This window comes from Monomorium pharaonis, chromosome 1, assembly GCF_013373865.1.
Source record: "Monomorium pharaonis isolate MP-MQ-018 chromosome 1, ASM1337386v2, whole genome shotgun sequence".
NCBI lineage: Eukaryota > Metazoa > Arthropoda > Insecta > Hymenoptera > Formicidae > Monomorium > Monomorium pharaonis.
The window spans coordinates 10666437-10688074 of record NC_050467.1 but is presented as its reverse complement, the minus strand read 5'-3'; the positions used below and the strand labels follow the sequence as shown (position 1 = coordinate 10688074).

Genomic DNA, 21638 nt, shown 5'->3' with positions numbered 1-21638 from the left:
GACTTGAGCGCTTTTTGCTAGATTCCGTGACATCATGCTCGAAGTCTCCACTTATGATGAGCGCGGTGGTAAGGGTACGAAACGCGAAGGGTTAATTGATAGCGGCTCGTACGCTGCTGAATATTTGCTCAACTGCGAACTTTATAACAGAAAAACTGGCGCGTCTATTACAGCTACCCATGCAAGCATGTACAGTCCCGGTAGGCGCGATTAACGAAATGAGCACTGTAGCTAAAAATCGAATCGAAGTTAATTTTTAGTCGTTGCAAGATAATTACCATCGGAATCTTACTTTCTTAATTATACCGGAAATAGCGGATTCAATATCAGAACAGATGTTCCCTCGCGAATTGGTTCGAATTCCGGCGAACATCCAGCTCGCTGACCCGCAGTTTCACATGCCTCGGCCCGTCGATCTTCTAATCGGCGCCGGATCCACTCTGTCGATGCTGAGCATAGGGCAGATTAATCTGTTTCGCGGCAACACTGACTTAGTTTTGCAGAAAACGCAATTGGGCTGGATGAACGCTGGCGGAATACACAGTCGCAATAAAAATTCGCAGACTTGTTGTACGTTAGCAGAATTGTCCGCGCAGATAGAAAGGTTCTGGAAAATTGAGGATTTGTTGGACAGTACGTCAAATAAATTTTTAGATGACGAGAAATGCGAGGCACATTACGCAAGACGTACAAGACGCAAACGGGCGTTACATCGTAAGATTACCATTTCGCGCAAACGATGTGAATTTGGGTTTCTCGCGTTCACAGGTTCTTCGACGTTTTTACTCTTTTGAGAAGTGACTCAGGGCAGATCCTTATATTAACACGGAATACCACAAGGTTCTAAACGAATACATATCGCTTGGTCACACGAATACATGTCGTTAGTCGAAGGTGAACCAAAGGACGGTTATTTCTTGCCGCATGATGTGTAATTAAGGCATCGAGTAGCACTACGAAAGTTCGCACCGTGTTCGACGCCTCCGCAAAAACAGATCGTGGTCTTTCACTCAATGTCGCGCTGTTGGTCGGACCAACTATACAAAATAAACTTTTCGATCATTTGTTACGCTTCCGTCTACATACGTACGTAGTGACAGCGGATATTGAAAAAATGTATTGTCAAATTCTTGTACATTCGGACGATAGAAAATTTCAGCGAGTATTTTGGCGGTCGAGAAACGGTAGAATTCAAACCTACCAACTTAATACGGTGACATTCGGCGTAGCATCCGCTCCTTTTCTTGCGATCCGCACCATTCAACAACTCGCCGACGACGAAGAATCGAAATTTCCTCGAGCACGCAGTATCTTAAAAAACGATTCATACGTAGACGACTTACTGACAGGCGCGGATTCATTAGAGGAGATTTGCAATGAAATTATCGAATTATTGCAACGCGGAGGATTTAACATCTGGCGATGGGCCTCCAATCACAATCACGCGCTTGACAACATGAACGAGAAAATTTTAAATTTAGATTGCGCCATCGAACAAAACGCCGTGTTAAAAACATTGGGCATCGTGTGGGATTCGAATCAAGACAAACTAGTCTTTACCGTGAAACCACTCGATTTAACCGCAAAAGTGACGAAATGTAAGATCCTATAAGAAGTCACGAAAATACACGACCCCCTCGGTTTGCTCGATCCCGTGGTGCTATACGCAAGGGTCATCATGCAGGGGTGTTGGTTGAGCAAGGTCGAGTAGGATGAATCGGTGCCGCAGGAGTTACACTCCGCTTGGACATCATTGGCTAGTCAACTAGGAAACATTCGAGACGTGGCCGTCGAACGGCGATTGTTCGTTGATAACCCGACCCGAATCGAACTCCATGGTTTTTGCGATGCGAGTCAGAAAGGTTACGGGACCTGTTTGTATACCCGTTCTTCTAATCTTCAGAAAACCAAGATTCGATTGGCCTGCGCTAAGTCGCGGGTCGCACCCACAAAGGGATCGACTATTCCTCGCCTCAAGCTCTGCGGAGCGTTAACTCTCGTTCAATTGTTCAAGGAGACAAGTTCGATCTCAAATTCGACAGAATTATTTTTGGGTCAGATTCCTCCATTACATTACACTGGATCAAGAAAGATCCGCGGGATTTGAAAATATTCGAAGCAAATCGCGAAACTGAAATTCAGGCGATCGGAGACGTAGCTAATTGGAGATCAAAGGACAATCCGGCAGACGCACTCTCGAGAGGGCAACTTCCGAATGATTTCTTACTCAACAAGACGTGGTTTGAGGGGCTTTCGTAGCTTTCATTACCCGAACCGCCAGCTAGTTTCTTGTAATGAATCTTGAAATTCGCGTTCCCGAATTGGCTTGGTTAAAACGAACTACATGTTTAACTTCAAACGTCGATTCGCGCAGCATGTTCGATCGTTGTTCATCATCGTACAATACATTGATCAACGGAGTTGCACGTGGCCTACGATGACTTCCGGGTAAACGTAAAAATCCGGAAGGTTCAGAGAAATTCCTTAGCGTAGAAAAAAAAAACGAAGCCGAACTACGAATCTTACGAGCGATTCAGCGGAAAAACTTCTCAGTCGAGATCAAACGACTCACGATATCGCGTGAAACGACACCGGGCGAGATAACGATACCCTATCGAAAAAGCACGCGATTTGACGAATAGAACCCTTTTATCGATGACCAGGGACTGCTTCGCGTCGGTGGGCGGTTGCGAAAATCAAATTCATCTTTCGATACACGACATCCGATTCTTCTTCCTTCAAATAAACGAGTCACCGACCTTATCATTAAAGATACTTATCGGACGCATCACGCCGGTATTCAATCCACGCTCTATGCAATGCGAGCTCGTTTTTGGATTCTTAACGGTAAAGATCAGGTTCGACGAATAGTACGCAAATGCATCGATTGCATTCGACAGCGTTCCAAGCCGTTACATGCGCAGATGGCAGATTTGCCGGAGTCGCGAGTAAACGAAACTCCAGCTTTTTCACACACCGGTAGACTATTTCGGGCCGTTGTTCATTAAAGAGAAAAAACATAGAAACCGTGTACGCGTGAAGGCATACGGATGTCTTTTTATATGTATGGCTACTAAGGCTGTACACATAGAAATCGCGAGCGATCTGACGACCGACGATTTCTTAGGAGCCTTTCGTGGTTTTATTAGTCATCGAAGCATCCCAGAGCATGTATATTCCGACAACGGCACAAATTTCGTGGGCGCAAACAAACAGCTTCGTGAGCTTTACGCGCTCTTAGAATCGGAATCGTTTAAAACTGACGTGCATGCATTCGCGGTCACTAGGAAAATCGTTTGGCATTTTAATCCGCCACTGTCGCCCCATTTTGGGGGGCTATGGGAGGCGGCTGTTAAGTCGTTCAAACATCATTTCAAACGCGTGGTAAAAGAACAGCTACTTACGTTCGAAGAACTGAACACATTAGCAATCGAAATCGAAGCGATTTTGAATTCGCGCCCGCTCTGCTCACTTTCGTCCGATCCCAATGACCCAATCGCTTTGACTCCCGCTCACTTATTGGCTGGACGTCCATTCACAATGCTACCGGATCATGATCTCTCTTTGATTCCAGACAATCGACTTTCAACTTGGAGATTTATCACAAAGGCCAGACAAGATTTCTGGGGACGGTATTTAGAGTACCTCAACAAACTGCAAACTCGCCAAAAATGGCGTGAAACAAATGGTACGCTCAAGGAGAACGCAGTGGTCATCATTACCCATACAGCACAAAAGCTTGCAGCAACATTGCTGCAACGTTGCAACATTGCATATTGCGATGTAATGTTTTAGAGATATTGCAAAGACATTATTTTACTTCAGCAATGATGCAGCAACATTTTAAAATATTATTAAAATAGTGAAAATAGATAAAATTAATATTCAATACAGTTTGAATAAATATATTACAGTAACTTTTCAAAAATAATGTAAAAGTGATCGTTCTATATTATTTAAAATTTTTCATCTATGGAGATACATGCATTCTGGAGTAGTTTTAATTTGTGTGTAAAACTATTATTATGTAGATTTGTGTATAACAGAGTACAAGGTTATTCAAAATTATTTTAAATAACTGTATTTTTTAATTTAACAAATACAGAGTGATTATAGTGACATCAACCAAACGATCAATTCTAACTATATTTTGAATTTAACAACAGAGTGATTACGTCAACCAAAAGATAAATTTTGTAAGTTTTGTCTCTCTCATCTTATAATGTACTTATATAAGATAAAAGACAAAACTTGCAAAGTTTATCTTTTGGTTGAAGTTTCACTAATCACTCTGTATTTGTTAAATTCAAAATAGTTATTTAAAATTAGATGAATTATTTTGAATAATCTTTTTCTGAATAATATTGCATACATATTTTACTGCAATATTACTAAAATATTACGTAACAATATTTCTAAAAGCGGACATTTTACCATTGCTGCAATCTTGCAGCAACCTTGCAGCAACATTTCACAACGTTTATGCAATATTGCAATCTTGCGTTGAAATGTTGCCACAATGTTGCTGCAATCTTTCTGTGCTGTATGGGTATTGACAAGAATTTACCCTGCACTCGATGGCCGCTGGGTGTGATCCTCGAGGTGCATCCTGGGAGCGACGGCATCGCCCAAGTGGCAACGGTGAAAACTGCCAACGGCATCTATAAGCGCAACATCACGCAGCTGTGTCCGCTACCCAAAAGTTGAATGCGATCTTTCTAGATTTAAAATACACTTTGTAACCCCATTGTAACACACATTACTATTAGCGATCGCGTTTGTACACACATCAATTAATTGTTTGCGTAACTCGCGGAGGAGTATGTTCCGTTGGAACACAGACAAATACAATTAGCGGCGTTTGTAAAACTTGTCCAATTTTTATCGCGCGACATGCCGGAAGGCGGAATTCGTGGACAAGACCGGCTTTGCGTGATTTCCCGATTTTTACCGAGCGCTGCGGTAACGGGAGCGGTGTACTTGCACACGGTTCAAATGGACACGGTGCATTTGGACACGGTGCTTTTAGACACGATATCTTGCGCACGATGCATTTGGACACGGTGCATTTGCACACTGTGCATTTAGACACAAAAGACATTTTATTAAAAATGTACACCAATTATATGCACACGTAAAATTTGGCCACCGTAAAATTTGCACACGAAAAAAAGGCCATCGTTCAATTGGACATGTAAAAGTTGCACACCATTCATTTGCACACCGCTCATTTTCCCACAGTTTATTTGCTCACCGTTCGTTTGGACACGAAAAGAAACCCACCAATCATTTGGACACGAAAAGATGCGCACCGCTTATGTGCGCACCGCTCACTTGCGCACCATTCACTTGCACACGGTTCACTTATCCACCACTTATTTGCACACAAAAAGATGCGCACCGCTCGTTTGCACACGGAAAGATGCGCACCGCTCGTTTGCACACGGAAAGATGCACACCGCTCGTTTGCCCACCGTTTCCTTGCACACGGAAGTATAGACATTACATTTGAAGACTATAGGTTAGATTATTTGTCAAAATAAGATCTGATGTGATATAACATTATATTTGACTGACATTCTGCTCATATTTTGAGTATAACTAAACATTGATATTCTATATTTAAATAAATAAATTTGTTTTCATTTCAGTATTTCATTTTATTAAAACCATTTATAGTAATACGTTTAGCAATATTATGAAAGAAAAAGTGTCGAAATGTACGTTTAGCACGATATACATTCGCAAATAAAATCTCTGTATCTCAAATACGTGATACACATTGACTAAAATTTACTCCATTGACTTAGAGCAATTCTAAGAGCGGCAAATTTTATATTCGTGGATCTTTGAAAAGACTGCAATCGGTTAGTTTAACAAGAATAAACGAAAAGTGCGACATTATCAATTTAGCAGAAGGTTTAAAGCGATGGGGCAAAGTAAATAACATTACTCTAATAAGGTATATTTACATTTAAGTAACATATTTAATTGATATTCCCTATCTGTATTTAAAGAATGACGAGCATTAAGTGTTTATAATGTGGTACGATGTTACCAATGTTTTATAGAAACCAAATTTATATCTTGTAAAAACATAAACTTAAACTTGAAATCACAGCGCTTAATATTACCCACCAAACACCAAGTTACATGTAACGTGCTTGTTAGTTGTAATTTCCCACTCAATAATATAATTGCAATATAACACACGTGTTATATTACAATTACATTGTTGAGTGGGAAATTACAACTAACAGGTACGTTACATGTAATTTGGTGTTTGGTGGGTATGCTTAACAATAGTAAACAAAAGGTATGAAATTTTCTCTGTCACGGTATACATCCACATAAATGAAATCTCTACATCAAATAAATAAAATATGTTTAACTCGGAGTAATCCTAGGAGCTGTAAATTTTATGTTTCTGCATCAAACAAGAACAAACAGAACAAATACGCATTATTCTAATAATAACAGCAAAATAACGGCAGTACATTTATATTGGATCGTTATCGATGGTATCATCTATCCATCGACATATAGAATGGACTGAGCATTGCGATAGGTTAGCGCGCACCTGCTTTAGAGTGAGAGATACTACATCTGAGGCCTATGTTTGTCTCTCTTGCAAGCTTCTGATTTGTTATTTTGTCCTCCTCCGTGAATGGAGGGGGACGAAATAACAAATCAGAAGCTTGCAAGAGAGACAAAATAGGCCTCAGATGTAGTACCTCTCACTCTAAAGCAGGCGCGCACTTGCCCATCGCAATGCTCAGTCCATTCTATATGTCGATGCATCTATCTGTGTTTACAGAATAATAGAGCACGAGTAATAACTATTACTTAAACAATTACTCTCTGGACGCAAACAGCAAAAAATAAAATTTAACGTTCTTAAGGGGTTACACCAACCTAGTGGAAAAAAAAATTCGATTTTTTTTTATTACATTTTCTTGAAGCTTCAAGTTTCGAGAATATATCCTGAAAGTTTTATGTTGATATCTGAAAAAATGCCGGAATTACAGAGAGTTGAGTAAAACGGGATCGAGCGTTCGAGTGCTCGAATTGGAGCAATATCAACATAAATCGCCACTGGACGATGATGTGATTAAAGCCATTCGTCCAATATTTGAAAACAACTTTCTAGTAATAATTTACCGGAGAAATGCGTCGGTGGATTTACGCAAAACGTTAACGAAAGTTTGAACAATCTGATTTGGCGCATAGCGCCAAAAGTGCAGCACAGCGGTGCACACGTTGTGCAAATTGCTGCCAATATTGCTGCATACAAATTTAATGAAGATGCTGCCGCATATTTATTAATGATAATAAAAGAATTGTGCTGCATATTGCGAAAATCAAAACCGAGCGCGCATCAATGTGGCCGAAGTACGAGCGTAGAAGGCGACGCGCGAAGAAAAGATTGCTCGCTGTCAACAAAAGTCTTCACAAAGCACTGCTGTTATTGATGTGGAAGGAATCTCATATGGCCCCAGAATTGTCGACTAGAGGTAAAGTGCAAAATTCGGCTATTAACAATAGTAGAACTAAACTTGAAACTTTAAACGCGTTTTTCTCAAAACATGGTTTTCAAAGTCGGTGACCACCAGATCTCAAAAACTAATGGATGGATCGTTTTCAAATATTTACACAATACTCTCAGAAACATTCTTTTGTCGGTGACGATCTATTTTTTTTTAAATCGGTCTTCATTAAAAAATAAAAAAATGAAAAGGACAAAAATTTTTTGTTTTTTTTTTTAATTTTAACTTCAACTCATCGCCATTTTGTAACAAACGATAAAATCGACAATCGGCGATCGTCACCGACAAACCACTACTGTTAACTTAAAAACACCATTTTGTTTTTTTGTTTCAGATGGATCATTTAGACGGGACAGTGGTCACCGCAAAATGCGTTTTTCCAAACCTCAATGTGTGTCGGCGGCCATATTCCTGCTTTCCGTCGCCATTGTTTAATAAAAAAATTTTTTTTATATTGTCGAAACATAAGTCAATAATCACCCAAAATTTCATTTAATTCCCACTACCCGTTTAGGAGGAATAAAATATCAAAGTTAGGCCTGTTTTTCGACCGTCTAGGTTGGTGTAACCCCTTAATGTATCTATATAATAGTTAAATGTTTAGGAACGCTCGAACAGAACAAATAGTACGGAATTGCATTATTCCAGCATTGACATCCAATTACGTCGGTACACTTACGTTTGTTATATTTATATCATGTACTTGTGTTTAGAGAATAACAGAGTACGAGTATTAAGATACTGTACGATATGAGAATCCACGTGTCACAATATCTATATTAAAATTATATAAAGATTTGTAGTTGAAATTACAGCACTTGGTATAATTAACTCAACGATTTTACGAAAAAGTATTAAGGTACCTTTGGGATATATTTCAGTAAATAAAATCTGTACGCCAAATAAATAATATATATGAACTTGAAATGACTCTAACGACTGTAATTTCTATTGCATTCTTATGAATATAGCTTCATACGCCTTTGGAGAAAAATACAAACGATTATTAAAGCATGACCAAAATAATGAAAAATATAACATTATTAACCTATTTGTAGCTAAATTTTAGAAACGTTAAACAATACAAATAGAACGTGTCATTCTAACAATGACATCAGGTACAGCAGTACAGCGAGTGATGGTATTACGTTATTAACTTTTCATATTTACTACACAAGTTTGAGATAATTACATAACGACATAACTAACGTTGCTATATTTTCCACTTATCGATATGTTTGAACTCAGTTTAAAGTCACTTCGACACTTCGCAATTTTAAATAGGATATTAAAAATATATGATTTCCGATTGTAAATATGTATTCAAATTTTATAATTATTTTTCAATTTAATTTGTCTTTTAAATATAATTGAAATTGCAGAAACATTGCACGTTAATTTTTCTCTATCACAAAATAATCGTTTCGGAATATAGGACTACTTTACAATTCTAATGTCCACTTCTACCAATTCTTAGAGCTAGATATATAAAAAGTAACTAAACTGAGAACAGATTAATATCTACATATATAGACAAACATTAGACGGCGGTCTATTCTTCCATTAAATTATTGCTCGATTATGCCTTAATAATTCTTATAAAATTTGTATACGTTGTGTTACATATCGGACATCGATTACTTTCTAAACGTTCAATACATTGATTACAACAAGCGAGATGAACGCAAGGTAAGAAGGCATGTGTGCGGTCATTGACAAAACACACCGTACAAGTGTCTGTGGAAGATCTTTTGTCTATCGGAATATTTTGATTATCTTCCATATTCCAATTTACAGCATGAAACGGAAGTTCTTCAATGCAGACACTATTGTCAATAACAAATACTCATCTTCGGGCACATGATATATCGACCCATCATCTGTAGAGAATTAAAAGAAATTAATATGTACGATTAATTAAGTAACTAAATATTCTTTTTTATTTTAATTCTGCTTTAGTGTAATATTATACTAAAGAATAACCTTACCTTACTGCAATTAAATTATTTTATGAATTTTCTTTGATGATTTTTTTTTCTTTTGATATTCCATCTATTTTTTGTAGGACCACGCATACATCTGGTAATTTGGGGAAATTATTTTGTTCCAATGCGTTTTTCTTGTTTAAATTTTCTGTTAACAAAATAATATATTCATAAATATTGTATAAATAAGAATAATATTAATACTAATAATGAAAATAAACTTAATAAGATGTATTATTTAAGAAATATAATACGCGTATGAAATAAAGATTTATATGCTTACCCTTGCCGGTATTTAGCAATTCCCGTTTTCTTTTACGATATCTTATTTGTTAAGATATACTTAACTTTTTTATTACTATTTAATTCTTGCAAAGGTGTTTTCTTCGTTATATTATTTTTTGCGTCACCATTTATATTGTGTGATGTGTGTGATTGTGTGTTTTCAGAATGCACATGATCATATCCTTGATTAGTTGACTGATCATAATCATTATTTTCTACAAAAATGCAAATAATATTAATTAATTTGATTAATCCAATAAAAATACATGTATCTATAAAATGCAAGATTAAAAAAATTTTTATTTAATTTTTAATTTATATATTCATTATTTTAATAATATAACATTTTGTAATATAATATTCGTTATTTACTCAAATTAAATAATCCTGCTACTTCAAAAATTATGTAGGTAAACATAAGCTAATATAAATTATCTAATATAGACAAAATATTAGCTAATATTTTGTCTATATTAAAATTAGGTAAAAATTAGCTAATATAGACAAATAATTAGCACATATTGTGATATATACATATGTATACTGAAAGATAGTTTTCTTTCCGGATAGATATTATTCTTTTCCTCGATATTAATTATAGGTAACCTGGATGGCGGTTTATTCGAATATGTAACGATCGACTTATAATACTTTCGACAATAGGATGGTCGTCAAAGAAAGTCTCAAACACTCAAATTCAGTCTTGCAGCTTAACAGCAAATGTAATATATTTAATATCACGATTTATTTTTTAATATCAAGTTATTTAATATCAAGTTACGTTTCTACAGATCGGCAAGTTCGACACGGCTAAACACGACAACGACAAAAGCGACTTGTACGACAGAAGTAATTTACGACAAAAGGCTAACTAACGACAAAGCGACGACTCACACGTTCATGACGTGTTGTTAGATTGTGACCGAACAGGTTAATGCTGGATTGAATAAAATCCTAGAATACTTAGCAATTTCTTAAGATTTCTTACTTATACGGTCGCCAGGTCGTATTGTTCCGCCGCCAGGACTCGGCCGAAAGTAGATATATGCCCAATAGGCTGCTAATTCGGGAAGTCCCTCGCTCGCTTGGTCGTCCTGAGCCTTTCCAGGAACCCCTCGTGTCGAAATATCCTTCGGAAAGTCGTCCTTTCCAGCTTGTATGGGATGATGCAATCTCCCGCCAAAATATGGACTCGCCCGGGATAGGAATTTGGATCGCACGAATAATAACAAGGCTTTTCACAATACACTCTACTCTGCTTTTATTTGTTTTCACAACACATTCACGCACGCACACGCTCGTATTCGGCTGCGCTCATTATTACGCGTTAATTAACAATTACTGACTTGTGATGCTAATGGTAACCAAGTCTTGCGTACATATGCCAAAAAATTATTAAGAGCAGGATATTCTTGAGAAATTTGATCAATTTCAAATTGTATAAAAGAAAGTGCTTCTTCAAAACAATCAGAAGGAACCAATGCCATAGTTATAGTCATTGATAAAACAAGTCTTGGTGCATTCATTAATCGCCGCCTTTGACGCAAAAGTGCCTGTAAGTAAGTGAATCTTTATATGTATATTATGATTTTGGTATGTAAATAGTATAAAATAAAGTTACAAAATTACTTGGTCATTATACTTAATTATTACACTAATTAATGCGTATTATACTAATTAATACTTGGTTATAGTGAAATCCATGTGCTTCTGTCGTAGGAAATTATTCATTTATCATTTTCATGGCTGCCATCTCATAGTCACTCATTATAAACTTCAAATTTTGTTGTAGCATTGGTGCTAATTCCATAATTTTGTTCCAAATAGCTCTATACATATTACTAGAACGATTTTCACATAGAATAAAGATCATAGCAATACCCTACAAATTATAATATTCCTGTTATTAAAATTAAATAATGTATTTAAATAAATAAAGGTATTAAAGTACGTGAAGGTGTAAAATTTGAATTGTTAATGTTTAAATTGTTTTGTTTAAAACGTATTTAAAAGCATAATTTATAATTTATTATAAAAAATAAATTATTTTTAAAATTTTTAATTTTACAATGTACATATAAAATTATAATTTTTTAAAAATTGTCTTAAAATTTTTATATCAATTTTTTAATAAATTTAATATTTAGCATTATATTGTAAAAAACGGATAAAAAAAATAAATTTCTAATATTATAAGTTTTTATGCTTTCATCTTATTCAAATAATATTTACATTATTTATCCTAATAAACTGTAACTCACAATGTATGTAATATTATGTGTAATGTTATTAGATATTTTCAAATTCCAATACTTACTACATTCATATGTCGAGTATGTATTGTATACATTTGACTTATTAATGGTGTAGGCTTTTGCACAACTTCATGTGCACTTACACAAAACCGGTGGGAGGTTTACGACTTCCCATCGGTACTAAGAAGGGCAGGCAGCAATTAATTTAACATTCACGAGTTGTAACTTAACGAGAACTCTTTAATGTAGCGTTACGCGGCAGGAGTACAAAATCGCGGCTATTTGTAATGGCGGGCCGAGCGGATCTGACTGGCGACGGAAGACTACAGCGCCGCGTAGGCACAAGCGCTGAGCTACACGAGAGAGGAAACTCTCTAGTCGCCACAATGGTACACGAGGTACAATCTGAAAAGATAACATTGTTTTAAATATATTTCTTATTTAGATATGTAAAAATAATAATATAATGCATTATAAGAACATTAACTTACATTAAATGTACCATCCACATAAAGTTCTGTTGATTTTTGTAATTCTTGCAACAATTTATCACTCGTAAATATTAATGCTTTTTTTCCCTCACTGCAAGTCACACTTCCTTTATAAAGTTGTTCAAGAGATTTGTACGTTGATAAAGTCATAGCAAGAGTCTCCATATCTTTTGGTAAACTTGGACGAAGTTTCATTCTTTCACGATACAATATATACTTTAATGTCGCATATGACAATGTTGCGGCTGTTTCAGGATATCTGTGTTATAATAAGCAATAAATATAAGCTACAGCAACAATCATAAATTCTTAAATTATAGAATTATTGTAAAATAAACTTTTCTATTAAATAATTCAGTAAGCAAGATATATTGATCAACATTTTTAAAATGTTAATCTTAGATAAATTTTCTAAACATTGTAACTTAGTACCACATTTCATAAATATGTTAAAAATATTATTTAATAATATTAGTGTCTTAATATTATTAGAATATTTTAAAAACATTTATTGTTTTTTGATGTGGCGACATAAACCGATAGTCACCACACTAAGCGCCTAACAACCGCGCAACCCGTCCGACGCTGTAAGGATTTCCAAAAACGCCTAACAGCCGCGCAACCCGTCTGACACAGTAAGAATTTCGACTGTAAGAAAAGTGAAGTGCGCGCGGACGCCACCAGAGGCCATCTTATCTCAAGAGTAAGATGACGACTTCTGGGCTTTATAAGGAGCACGGGAAGACGGACGAATCACTCTTTGCGTACTCGCACTCGAGTCTCTTTTTGGCTGATACGAAGATATTACCATCTCTCGTATACAACGCTAGAGAGCACGCTGGCTACCAAGGAGCAGCCGTGGGGCCCCGCAGTTGCTGTGATCTCACCATTACGGAGGACCAGACCGCCGAGGGTACTATTGGCCGCCGACGACCCACGGATTTGGCGCTATACTTCACCCAGGTACCTGCTGCCGGACTTATTAGAAAGCCTGGCAAGGGAGACCAGCACCCGAGGTACCCAGACGGAGGACACGACCTGGGAGAATCGAGCGACGCAGACCATCGCCCTACCAGCGACAAGAGACCACGGTACGCAACACGAAGGCAGCAGCACGGATCAGGCCAAGACGCCAACGGGAACCAGCCAAACCCGTGACAAGCCGACAGGACGCCTTCGCAGGGAGAAACACGCTACCAAGAGGAAGGAAAAACGATCTTCCAAGAAGAGGAGAGCCGCGGACGACCAGGTTCCGGAGATAACGTCCACACTATCCCTGGACGAAAATAACAACGCCAGTGGAGTACGAGTGACAAAGACACAACCACCAATAGCGTGGAGACCGCGGGAGGCTTACTACCAGCACTATCGGCCCTTGTCAGGGCCACCAAATAAATCACAAACACAAAGACTCTGTACAAATAAGATACACATACGAAATAAATTATTTATTTAAGGGGAAACCTGTGTACTTCTCTTCACGCACCATATTCCTCTGCGTACAATTAACTGCGAGCGAACAACACGCCCACATTTGAAATGTTATTAAACGTTATAGCATAACATTTGATAAATATTTTAAAAATATTACTTAATAATATTGCTATCTTAATATTTTAAAAACATGAGTTACATGTATTTTAAATGTTATTAAACATTATAACATAATTTTATAAATATTGTTAAGATATTACTTCATTACATCTAAATACTTTAAAATGATTTTACAAACATACAAATTAAAATATTTTTCATGTGTTTATAATACGAATTATGTTATTATAGAAATTATTAAATTTTTATATTTTGCTTCTACATATTTATATTTATCTATGCATTTATATATGCTATATTTATGCATTTATATATGCATATATCATTCAGCGATATCAAATTAGATTTGTACATGTCGATCAGATGCTAATCATAATGCAAGAGTGGAATATAATTCCACTCTTCGGTCTGCGTCGAGCGCTCAAATCGACAAAACAACTATTTGGTGTTTCAGTTTCTCTCCAAAATTGTCTTTTTGTGGACAACAAGAGAAAGACATATCGAGATAATTTGTTGCCAGTGATATCAGATTGTTTTTACAGGATGCTGGTTGTAAGTGGAGAAAATGATGAACAGCATTTTTTCGATGTAATCTATAGCAGATATGTAGCCTGCAGAGCTTCAGAAGCTACTCTCTGTACATATCTTTGACTGTATTAGTATGGAGTATAGACTGCTAACAGCCTGTAATCAACGGCCCGTATTCAGAACGCGCTAACAAAAATGTTTGCGCGTTGTTATCCAATAGAAAATCTGGTTTTTATAATACAAATTCTTCTATTGGAACATTTTTGTTAGCGCGTTCTGAATACGGATCAACATCTACAGCGTTACAAGATACCAAACGAGAAAACGGCGAACTAATGTATGACGCCATTCTCGTAGACAACACACACTGACACACATACATGTGATAAACTCTATATCTGTCACAGCTGAACATGTTACAGACTTTGTTAAAGAACGAGGTTTAAGAACAATTAAGTGTAATACTCATTATGATTTTTAAACAAATGTGACGAAGTATCATCTTCATTTATACAAAGAAGAAGCTTTGACTTTTTGCGATATCCAAGAGTTGACACATTAACGGTTATAATAGCTGCAAAAAAATATTTAATTTATTTAGATTAGAACATAAATTATAATTTAAAAACGTTATGCAAAATATGATAGTATCAACTTTAAAGCATTTGTAAGAGGCCTAACTTATCGAACTGGCGTGAGACGCGACGTTTAGGTTGGTGAGCGGCGCTGTGAGGCGATTTCCGTGGCGTTGGTCTCGCCGAAGATGACGTATGATCGAAAAGCTCTAGAATACCGGAGCGGACCGCGCGTTTATCCTGCATGTTCCGATCATGGACACTCTTTGTCGAGCCGGGACCCTAACAACACGTCATGTACGTGTGAGTCGTCACTTTGTCGTTAGTTAGCCTTTTGTCGTGAATTACTTCTGTCGTACAAATCGCTTTTGTCGTTGTCGTGTTTAGCCGTGTCGAATTTGCCGATCTGTAGAAATGTAACTTGATATTAAATAACTTGATATTAAAAAATAAATCGTGATATTAAATATATTACATTTGCTGTTAAGCTGCAAGACTGAATTTGAGTGTTTGAGACTTTCTTTGACGACCATCCTATTGTCGAAAGTATTATAAGTCGATTGTTACATATTCGAATAAACCGCCATCCTGGTTACCTAATTAATATTGAGGAAAAGAATAATATCTATCCGGAAAGAAAACTATCTTTCAGTATACATATGTATATATCACAGTATGTGCTAATTATTTGTCTATATTAGCTAATTTTTACCTAATTTTAATATAGACAAAATATCAGCTAATATTTTGTCTATATTAGATAATTTATATTAGCTTATGTTTACCTACATAATTTTTGAAGTAGCAGGATTATTTAATTTGAGTAAATAACGAATATTATATTACAAAATGTTATATTATTAAAATAATGAATATATAAATTAAAAATTAAATAAAAATTTTTTTAATCTTGCATTTTATAGATACATGTATTTTTATTGGATTAATCAAATTAATATTATTTGCATTTTTGTAGAAAATAATGATTATGATCAGTCAACTAATCAAGGATATGATCATGTGCATCCTGAAAACACACAATCACACACATCACACAATATAAATGGTGACGCAAAAAATAATATAACGCAGAAAACACCTTTGCAAGAATTAAATAGTAATAAAAAAGTTAAGTCACAAATAAGATATCGTAAAAGAAAACGGGAATTGCTAAATACCGACAAGGGTAAGCATATAAATCCTTATTTCATACGCGTATTATATTTCTTAAATAATACATTTTATTAAGTTTATTTTCATTATTAGTATTAATATTATTCTTATTTATACAATATTTATGAATATATTATTTTGTTAACAGAAAATTTAAACAAGAAAAACGCATTGAAACAAAATAATTTCCCCAAATTACCAGATGTATGCGTGGTCCTACAAAAAATAGATGGAATATCAAAAGAAAAAAAAAATCATCAAAGAAAATTCATAAAATAATTTAATTGCAGTAAGGTAAGGTTATTCTTTAGTATAATATTACACTAAAGCAGAATTAAAATAAAAAAGAATATTTAGTTACTCAATTAATCGTATTACATATTAATTTTTTTTAATTCTCTACAGATGATGAGTCGATATATCATGTGCCCGAAGATGAGTATTTGTTATTGACAATAGTGTCTGCATTGAAGAACTTCCGTTTCATGCTGTAAATTGGAATATGGAAGATAATCAAAATATTCCGAGAGACAAAATATCTTCCACAGACACTTGTACAGTGTGTTTTGTCAATGACCGCACACATGCCTTCATACCTTGCGGTCATCTCGCTTGTTGTAATCAATGTATTGAACGTTTAGAAAGTAATCGATGTCCGATATGTAACACAACGTATACAAATTTTATAAGAATTATTAAGGCATAATCGAGCAATAATTTTATGGAAGAATAGACCGCCGTCTAATGTTTGTCTATTGTTACGTTCGACGAAAATTTTTCCCTTATTCGTCTCACTTTCTCGCGTCGCGCTCTCGCATGCTCCGTCGCAGCACTCGTCTCACCGAGCGCTCCCCTCCTCACGAAATCAGACGCACGGGGTACTAGCGTGTACGCCCTACGCGTACACTCCTTATTAACTTTATATTATTACGTACGTAATTATTACTCCTATTGTCAAAGCTCAAATTCATCGAATCATGCCGCGTACAGTTAACAATTTTGTTAAAAGAATAATATTCTTTCATCACCCTTTTTCTTTGCTATTAACGACGACAGGGTGCAACCGCCACCCCTCAACCTCCTTCATTAATTATTATAAATTGCGATCCGTCGCAATCACGCTATCGCTCTCACTATTATTAACAACTTGGAATAAGGCGAATATTTTTCAACCACGCGGTTCACGCGTGACACCCTCGCGCTGCCGAAGAGTCGGTCCAGCCGTGGGGCGCGTGTTACCAAGTGGGATAGCGGTAGCTTGAGCATTATTCCGACCGAGAGGTATGAGTGAGATAACAAGAGTAAAGCAATTACGAAAGTATGCAGATTAATTACTCCGCTCACAGAGGTGATAGGAGGAAGGCGAAGAAAGCATTCGAACGCTAACCATCCTGGCTACCTCTTGACCGAAATTTATAATAATCCGAATAAAAATTAGAAATTATGAAATTTCAAAAATAATAGTTATTTATCGCGGAAAATTCCAGGAATTTGAGCTTCCCCACGCCCGCGTACCCCTATGACCTCTTAGTTTTGGGGTATATAAGGAGCGCGAGAGCCGCGGAAAACAGCATTTTCGCTCTAGTAGTCCGTCGTGCTGCCAGTAGCAATATCGCTCTGCGCGAAAGCATTATATCTCCGACCATCTACGTTGCGAGCAACAAGCCGATCATCATCACACCTCGGTGTGTACATTACATCTTCACCAATTAAAAAAAAAAACTCTCTGTAAGCATAAATTTTTCTTCTCGACCACTCACGATCAATATAAATTCATTATGACCAGACTTAACTATTTCTTTTTCTATACATATATATAATTCTTTGTCAAATCATTCTTCTCTCAAATTTATAATAAAACACGCGGATACGAATAAAATTTTGTTCTTTCTTTTTGTGTGTTGATCGCTCCACCTTTCAGTGCGCGAGTGTTAAAATAGATAAGAACAATTCCCTTTAGTGCTCCAAGAATTCCAGAGCTAAGAAGGCGACTTCCCTCCTCATCCTAGAGGCTGGGCGCTACGACTCAGGCGCCTACCTCTTCCGTGAACTTCGGGCCAGGAGCGCCTACCGAGGCGCTTGAGTCAGGAGGTATCCAATGGGCAACGGGCCGCCTATTAAGGCGTTTTCACCCGCTACATTGTCTCTTCCTTTAATCGTGTACCACAGGGCAGCCTACCAGGGACGCTCTCCGTCACGTTCACCCATCTCTCCCCTCGTGGAACATGTTGCGCTTTCTCGGAGCGCTCCCTCTCACGCTCTCGACACCCTGTCACCGTTAGCCGCTCTTTCTCTCACTCGCGCTCATTAGCGCATCTGCGAAGTCATCCACAAAAGAAAGAGGTGCTTCTCCCCCTTTTGTCTATCTGTCTCTCTCCCTAAGGCACCATTAAGAACCGCGTAGCTCACGTGACAGGCAGTGGACGTTCAAATAGTGGCAATGAGTGTTCTCTCTCTCTCTCTCTCTCTCTCTCTCTCTCTCTCTCTTTCTGCCTCTCTCGCGGTTCATGTACTCTCGATCCGCGAACTACAGTATACACCTCGTATAATAAGTGAAAATTGCAAAGAAGAGAAATTGAGTTGATCTCTCGCCCATATTTCCATCCCGTGGGATGGATCGGGCTGCCTAACAGGGCGCTTACCCCCCATACTACTCCTTCTACCCCGTGGGCAACGGGCCGCCTATTAGGGCGCTTCACCCCACAAAACTTCTATCTCCCTCGTGGGCAATGGGCTCGCCTACTAGGGCGCTTTTCTCCCGCGGATTCCTTCAACAATCATCTAAATAGATCCACTCAACTTCTCATCTTACTTAACTCAGTAGAATTATATCAATATTAAGAGCTTAGAGAGGCCCCCTGCACCTCTCCCGTTTCTCGTAATTAATAGAAAAAAATAAAGTAAAAAGAGAAAGAGAGGGATCCGAACGGGAAGAACATCCCAACTTATGTATATACACACGTATATACATCAAATCGGGCCCTCAGTCGCAAATCAATTAACTACACCTCACTCATTATAATTTTTTTTTTTCTTAAAAACCTGCTGACACGTGCTTCTCGCCTTAATCATGGGCCTAATAACCTGTACGATTTGGCCTAACTATAGTGCATCATGCCGCAGTCTCGGCGAGGGGGAAGAAAGCGCCAGATAAAAAGACTGAAATGGCGTCTAATCGAGGCTGGAACTTTTGACCCGCTGATTTTTGATCGACCGCCACCCCCCGACGCCTCCCGAGACGGCACGGATCTCCGGGACCGTTTGAGTTGGGCCCTCCACGCCCGCCTTCCTACCCCCAGCCAGGGCCACTGCTCCCGGCGCCGCTCTACCGTGTCAAGCCACCCCCGGTCCCCGCTCCCCTCAGGCGTCCACCGCCCCGGCTACCCCCGGGGACGGATACTGCCCCTACCAGGGCTCCCACTCGTCCCACAAGGGTGGACCGCCAGATCCGTCCACCCCCGCGGCAGAAGCCACTTATCACGAGCAACGAAGCTTTCGTCGGTCCGCTCTCCGCCAAGGCGACCCTTCGATCAAGGGAGGCTTACCAGAGGCTCCTCAAGCCCCTCCGAGGAACACCGCCTTCAGAAGCGAGAAAGGGGGCGGAGAATTAAAGAAAAAATTTATATACCTAACATATAAGCGCTATTTGTAAAAATATACATATATACAGATCCATGCAATTGTACTTTCCTCTTCATCACGTCCTCACAACATTTCTTTCCCAAAGAGGCTCACCCTCGACAAGGTACGCTCCTGGGGGAACTACGGCTCCCGCTCGGTCCCCGCACACTCCCCCCAGGACGTAACATCTATATATGTAGATATTAATCTGTTCTCAGTTTAGTTACTTTTTATATATCTAGCTCTAAGAATTGGTAGAAGTGGACATTAGAATTGTAAAGTAGTCCTATATTCCGAAACGATTATTTTGTGGTAGAGAAAATTTAATGTGCAATGTTTCTGCAATTTCTCTCAATTATATTTGAAAGACAAATTAAATTGAGAGATAATTATAAAATTTGGATACATATTTACAATCGGAAATCATATATTTTTAATATCCTATTTAAAATTGCGAAGTGTCAAAGTGACTTTAAACTGAGTTCAAACATATCGATAAATTGAAAATATAGCAACGTTAGTTATGTCGTTATGTAATTATCTCAAACTTGTGTAGTGAACTATATAAATATGAAAAGTTAATAACGTAATACAATCACTCACTGTACTGTTGTACCTGATATCATTGTTAGAATGACACGTTCTATTTGTATTGTTTAACGTTTCTAAAATTTAGCTACAAGTAGGTTAATAATGCTGTATTTTTCATTATTTTGGTCATGCTTTAATAATCGTTCGTATTTTTCTCCAAAGGCGTATGAAGCTATATTCATAAGAATGCAATAGAAATTACAGTCGTTAGAGTCATGTCAAGTTCATATATATTATTTATTTGGCGTACAGATTTTATTTACTGAAATATATGCCAAAGGTACCTTAATACTTTTTCATAAAATTGTTGAGTTAATTATACTAAGTGCTGTAATTTCAACTACAAATCTTTATATAATTTTAATATAAATATTGTGACACATGGATTCTCACATCGTACAGTATCTTAATACTCGTACTCTGTTATTCTCTAAACACAAGTACATGATATAAATATAACAAACGCAAGTGTACCGACGTAATTGGATGTCAATGCTGGAATAATGGGTGTTTACGATAATGGCTATCCGAGTAATTTTCTCTAGGACCGAAATATATGATAAGCACAACCATCTACTATCATCATGATTCGTGACAACTCAATGCTGTCCGGTATAGCCAAATCATCACGAGCAAGTTGCGAGTTTCGAGTTCCGTGAGTTTGTAGCAGGTAACCTAAAAAGTACGACATAAATAATTTGATTATTACAATTAAAAATAATCTGTTTTCAATGTATGGTAAGATTATTAACTTCATTAAAATAGTAATTATATAACACAATCATGTATTTTTAAAGTATTGTCTAAAGTAATATTAAAGAGATTATTTTATTTACAAATATTTATTTTATCTATCAAGTTTCTATCATAACGGTATTATTTCAAAACCTAATATAATATTTTAATTAAACATTGATTCTCAATAAATGTTATCATTTATTATTAACTAAGATATATATTAGAAAAGTCATCTTTTATTAAACGGATGGTGTTAACACTTTGAAACAAATGAGATAAATTATGTAAAATTACT

At 37.0% G+C, this 21638-nt stretch overlaps 1 protein-coding gene across 1 annotated transcript; it reads left to right on the top strand.

The window, feature by feature from the left end:
• The first annotated feature begins 3066 nt into the window (after positions 1-3066).
• LOC118645035 lies at positions 3067-4707 on the top strand. The gene is made up of 2 exons (XM_036285294.1): positions 3067-3711; positions 4561-4707. Exons 1-2 carry the CDS (start codon positions 3067-3069, stop codon positions 4705-4707), a joined length of 792 nt encoding a protein of 263 aa, XP_036141187.1.
• Positions 4708-21638: the final 16931 nt, after the last annotated feature.

Bases quoted from the DNA above. Each gene is read 5' to 3' on its own strand.
- LOC118645035 (XM_036285294.1), top strand. From the start codon at position 3,067: ATGGCTACTAAGGCTGTACACATAGAAATCGCGAGCGATCTGACGACC. The intron at 3,712-4,560 runs GTCATCATTACC...GGTATTGACAAG, and splicing joins CGCTCAAGGAGAACGCAGTG to AATTTACCCTGCACTCGATG.